This window comes from Eptatretus burgeri, chromosome 12 (assembly GCF_056783735.1).
Source record: "Eptatretus burgeri isolate ZD-2024b chromosome 12, Ebu_testis_v1, whole genome shotgun sequence".
Lineage (NCBI taxonomy): Eukaryota > Metazoa > Chordata > Myxini > Myxiniformes > Myxinidae > Eptatretus > Eptatretus burgeri.
In genome coordinates, this window is record NC_140972.1 from 95,280,876 (window position 1) to 95,286,875 (window position 6,000).

A 6,000-nucleotide genomic window follows, 5' to 3' on the forward strand; every position below is an offset into this window, starting at 1 on the left:
CAAACGCACATTGTCGTATGTAGACAAATTTGATTGACGTCTTCCAGACGACCACAGAACTTACTGAACGCGTTTCTAACTTACATCTACCGTCTAATGGCGATTTGGCAGCGTTTAGGGGAATTGGTATATACAAATGGGCTTCACAAGAGGAACCCGTCAGTGTTCCAGACTCCATGTTGAGTAGATGTCAATGTCAGTAGTATCAGTAGTTGTAGTAGTAGTAGTAGTATGTGAGTGTGTTGGTAGTAGTTGTAGTAGGTGAGCATGTCAGTAGTAGTAGTAGTAGTAGTAGTAGTAGGTGAGCATGTCAGTAGTAGTAGTAGTAGTAGTAGGTGAGCGTGATGGGGAGGGTGTGGGTGTTGATGGATCCTCATTGCTTCCACGAATAGGAGACTACTTTGCACCATTGTTCGATGTTCTTTTCGGCTATTTTTTTTTTCTCATTCCCACGATTAACTATTTTTTTGTTTCAGTTTTAAAAGTATTCAAAACGACTTGGAAAAATGCATAATGTACTAGTAATGAACACAGAATGTTTCGATAACTTATACATAAGTTATACCAACAATTGATTAGCGTGTTTTAAGCGTCCACAACGTATGCCCAAGGATAGTCTAACGTATGCATAGCGCGGCAGCGTATCGTCGACGATTACGTGAGGTTTTCTATTCATAGGCTGCAACTTCACTTTTAATAAATGCCTGTCACTCGCCTATTGTTTTTGGACCTGGTGCTTGGCAATTGAAATCGTTTCCATTGAACGAGTTAAATCGCTTCCACTGGACTATTGAAATGATTTAATAATAATGCTTGGTTATCCTTGGATCCACTCTGGCTAGCAGCTCATCGAACATCGCTGGGGGCATTCGCAGGAAGTTGATGAAGGATGCATGGTCCTCGTTCCGAGTTCCACCATGAGCTGGTCATATATGCCGTAATGGCGTCGCCTCCTGATCCATGATCTCGCCCAGTTCCTTCTCCTCCGTTCATGTCTTCTTCTCCCGGCTATATTGGCACGCAACTGGTGCAGTGTCAACTCTATGAGGTCATGTTGATGTTCGAGGACAGGTAGGTATTGTCGTCTCAGCGTTGCTGTGTCCTCAATCTCTCGGAATGACATGGACATGTACTCACCACGAAGTCTTAAAAAAAAGACGGGTTCCTCCTGCGAAGCCCCTTTGATATACCAATTCTCCTAATCGCTGCCAATACGCCATTATACAGTATCTGTAAGTTAGAAACGCGTTCATTAAGTTCTGTTGTCGTCCTGAAGACGTCAAATATGTCTACGTCTTTTTCAAGTAACGTGTTGCGAAGTGTGAACAACGTTCGTGTAGCGTGCTTACAAAACGTTACTCATAGGTTAGAAATACGTTTCGGGTACGCTAAACATTACCTCGACGTGTTTCCACTTATGAGTAACTTACAGGTAACGTGTGTCGACGTGTGTCAACGATCGCATAACGTGCGTACAACTTATGGCCAGCGTCGCGGAACGTGTGAGTCATACGCCGGCATACGTCGTAAAATTTCAAGCATGCAAAAATTTGAGGTCAACCCAAAAGTACAATGTTTAAAGCCAGCGTACTACGACTTATGGCAGTGTTTTTCAGCGTGCTTTTAACGTTTTCAAAACGTACCAATGACGTATTTGACGTGTGCCAGCGTTTTAGACAAATTTTTCATAAATCGGCATATGCTGGCTAAATCGTCAAGGTGTGACAGCGGCTTTAAGCAAGCAAGGCTATGTTCCCACCTCCATACATACTCGAGAAAATGTGAAATTTCCAAAGCATTAAACTTATCTTTCTCTATAATTTGTAGAATTATATTGAGTGAACAAAAGATTGAAGAATGTGCCAACTTTTACTAGCTTCATTAAGCTATATGACGATGCATTCAGTGCTTTACCTCGCGTCCTGTCCCCCCAGAGGGACTGCCGATGCATAACGCTTGCCAGATCTGTGTCTATATTTTTGGAGGTTTCGCGAGGTGCTCCACAGGGAATCAAAGCAAATCTGGTGAAAACTGTACATTTTAAAACAAAGTTATAACATTTGCGTGGACCACGAACGATGTACCATGTGACACATGCACAGTCGAGCAGGCCCTGTCCCCCAGAGACCTCACTATCCATAGTGTCTGCCAGATCTGTCTATATTTTCGGAGGTATCGTGAGGTGCTCTTCAGGGAATCAAAGCAAATCTGCTGAAAAACACATTTTAAAGTAATGTTATAGTATTTGTGCGAATCACGAATAATGTTCCACGTGATGCGTGCACAGACGAGCAGGCAACACGGATTATCTGCAATGCTTATTTCACAGACGATTAACTTTATGATCTCTCCAGGGTTGTTCTGCATTAAACAGTAACTCTTTTGTGGATAAGTCATGATTTCAACGAATTCATTATTTTATTAAATTGCTGCAGGTGCAGTGTAAACCGCCTGTACAGCATGCAGCCACAGCCTTGCCAGCACTTCCTTATGAACCATTTCATGGGAGTGCTTTCTTGAGTGCTTAAGCCACTTGCTGAGCACGCTTCAGTCAATTGTGGTACCGCACCACATCATGCTGAACAAGTGGTCCGTGCTCCGTCATCCTGGACGAGTGGCCCGTGCTCCGTCATCCTGGACGAGTGGCCCGTGCTCCGTCATCCTGGACGAGTGGCCCGTGCTCCGTCATCCTGGACGAGTGGCCCGTGCTCCGTCATCCTGGACGAGTGGCCCGTGCTCCGTCATCCTGGACGAGTGGCCCGTGCTCCGTCATCCTGGACGAGTGGCCCGTGCTCCGTCATCCTGGACGAGTGGCCCGTGCTCCGTCATCCTGGACGAGTGGCCCGTGCTCCGTCATCCTGGACGAGTGGCCCGTGCTCCGTCATCCTGGACGAGTGGCCCGTGCTCCGTCATCCTGGGCGAGTGTCCCGTGCTCCGTCATCCTGGGTGAGTGGCCCGTGCTCCGCCATCCTGGGCGAGTGGCCCGTGCTCCGCCATCCTGGGCGAGTGGCCCGTGCTCCGCCATCCTGGGCGAGTGGCCCGTGCTCCGCCATCCTGGGCGAGTGGCCCGTGCTCCGCCATCCTGGGCGAGTGGCCCGTGCTCCGCCATCCTGGGCGAGTGGCCCGTGCTCCGCCATCCTGGGCGAGTGGCCCGTGCTCCGCCATCCTGGGCGAGTGGCCCGTGCTCCGCCATCCTGGGCGAGTGGCCCGTGCTCCGCCATCCTGGGCGAGTGGCCCGTGCTCCGCCATCCTGGGCGAGTGGCCCGTGCTCCGCCATCCTGGGCGAGTGGCCCGTGCTCCGCCATCCTGGGCGAGTGGCCCGTGCTCCGCCATCCTGGGCGAGTGGCCCGTGCTCCGCCATCCTGGGCGAGTGGCCCGTGCTCCGCCATCCTGGGCGAGTGGCCCGTGCTCCGCCATCCTGGGCGAGTGGCCCGTGCTCCGCCATCCTGGGCGAGTGGCCCGTGCTCCGCCATCCTGGGCGAGTGGCCCGTGCTCCGCCATCCTGGGCGAGTGGCCCGTGCTCCGCCATCCTGGGCGAGTGGCCCGTGCTCCGCCATCCTGGGCGAGTGGCCCGTGCTCCGCCATCCTGGGCGAGTGGCCCGTGCTCCGCCATCCTGGGCGAGTGGCCCGTGCTCCGCCATCCTGGGCGAGTGGCCCGTGCTCCGCCATCCTGGGCGAGTGGCCCGTGCTCCGCCATCCTGGGCGAGTGGCCCGTGCTCCGCCATCCTGGGCGAGTGGCCCGTGCTCCGCCATCCTGGGCGAGTGGCCCGTGCTCCGCCATCCTGGGCGAGTGGCCCGTGCTCCGCCATCCTGGGCGTGTGGCCCGTGCTCCGCCATCCTGGGCGAGTGGCCCGTGCTCCGCCATCCTGGGCGAGTGGCCCGTGCTCCATCATCCTGAGTGAGTCGTTGTGCAATAACACCCAATTTTCGAGCCTTTTGCATATTAACATGTTTTCTAAATTGCCGAGCCAAATGTGTTTTTCCACCCGTCACACACAGCTGTTTATAAAGATTAATGTTTGTGAACATCTCCCTGAAACGTCGATATAAATGCAACGTTGTTTTTCGGTGAAAGCTACTCGAGGTATTTGGGTTGTATACATTACAGCAAGTGCTGCAGTAGGTTATCACACTGACTCTAACCTGCCAATATTGGCCAGACGTGTGTGTGTGTGTGTGTGTGTGTTTGTGTGTTTTCCAAAAGCATAACATATTCTCTCTGCAAACTCCCCAACCCACCTCTCGCTCTCTCGCTCTCTCGCTCTCTCTCTCTCTCTCGCTCTCGCTCTCGCTCTCTCTTTCTCTCTATTTATCTCTCTCTCTCGGCTGTTTCTGGTCCGGACGGTGGTTATGTCTTTACGGGAGTTTGCCTCCAGACGTGTCCAAGCGGTGTTTGTTTCCGGACACATCCGGGCGGTGTTTATGTCCAGACGGGAATATATATATATATATATATATATATATATATATATATATATATATATATATATATATATATATATATATATATATATATATATATATATATATACATATATATATATACATATATATATATATATATACATATATATATATACATATATATATATATATACATATATATATACATATATATATATATATATATATATATATATATATATATATATATATATATATATATATATATATATATATTACCATGCCCTTGTATCTGTGTTTGCTCTTTATCAAAATATAAAATTCAAGTTAAATGAAGTCATTAATCGTTCAATATATATATATATATATATATATATATATATATGTATTTATATATATATATGTATCCATATATATATATATATGTATTTATTTTTCATTGAAAAAGACCATTTGAGGGACATTATCATCCAAACCCAAGATGTGAGATAATACATGCTCTCATTTGAATGGTCAGCCCTTTGGAGTCAAGTATTTGTGCAGCCGCTTCATGGTTCATCTGTGTTTATGGGGTAAATTTCAAATTGTTACATTTTAATAATGCCGTCGTCTCACAAAAATTAATGATTCCCTCTAAATTCATGCATATCAGTTTATAAAATCATTTCACTCTAACATGGCATGAAGGAAAACATTCATGAGCTCATCTCATCGAGTGCAACACACAAACCACAGAAGAGAAGAACAAGCTGTTTGTTCACAAACAAGGGTTCATTCACAGCTGTCAAGTTGAGCAATTCACATAAATTGAGATGTTTGGAACACAACATAGTGTCCATATACAAACACCGGCTTGTTTGTTGTTCGACGAAGGAGCTTAAGCTTGTATATGCGTTGGAATGAATTGCTTCCAGTTTTTTAATTCGTTCTCCATTCTTTTTGTTGCGGTATATGTTCAGAAGAAAGCACTTAATCACAAACGAGACTAATTTGTTTGGCCCAAGGCAGTTCTCAATACCAGACGTGGCGTGTGTAGTTCAAGCCTCCAATGCCGGCAGGCAAGTGCACAACATGCATCACTGTCTTTTCGAATAGGCCACCAAGGTCTGGACAATGACGGAGCTGTGAATCCATAACTTGCAATGTGACAGCCAGTTTGGAAGATGGCAGAAGGAGAGCGCAGAGACAAAGACAACATCAGAAGAGGACTTTTAGATGGCAACGTGGAGGTTCAGGACGGTTAAAACGTTGGAGCACAAAGACCAACCTTCCCCCTTCTGAACCCATTCCTTGTATCCACTGGTGGCAGGTCAAGAAGGTGAGGGTTGAGGTATTTCCATCTCGGCGAGGTTAGAACATCGTTCTTTCACCTGCTATGTTTATCGGTGGATGAGAAATCGGTTTAAGACCCATTCTGGGTGAATCGTTATCATTCACATCTCATCTTCCATCACATGTGAGACCAGCCAGGGGTTGACGCCATTTCAGACACTGTTGTTTTACAGAAAGAAGGTTATTATTGTCCTTTTTAACACCTCATTAATTCATCTTCAGAAGCAACACCGAGAACAGTTTTGGCAAGAAGTGGTTTTGCCA

General features: G+C 47.2%; 1 protein-coding gene across 1 annotated transcript in view; it reads left to right on the plus strand.

The window, feature by feature from the left end:
* LOC147016178 (uncharacterized) overlaps nt 1-2,956 on the plus strand; it is an 83,092-nt gene extending 80,136 nt beyond the window's left edge. Inside the window, exon 14 of the mRNA XM_085848957.1 lies at nt 2,436-2,956. Coding sequence (XP_085705083.1) covers nt 2,436-2,520 — 85 coding nt within the window. The 3' untranslated portion in view covers nt 2,521-2,956. The remainder of the gene's footprint in view (nt 1-2,435) is intronic.
* Nucleotides 2,957-6,000: the final 3,044 nt, after the last annotated feature.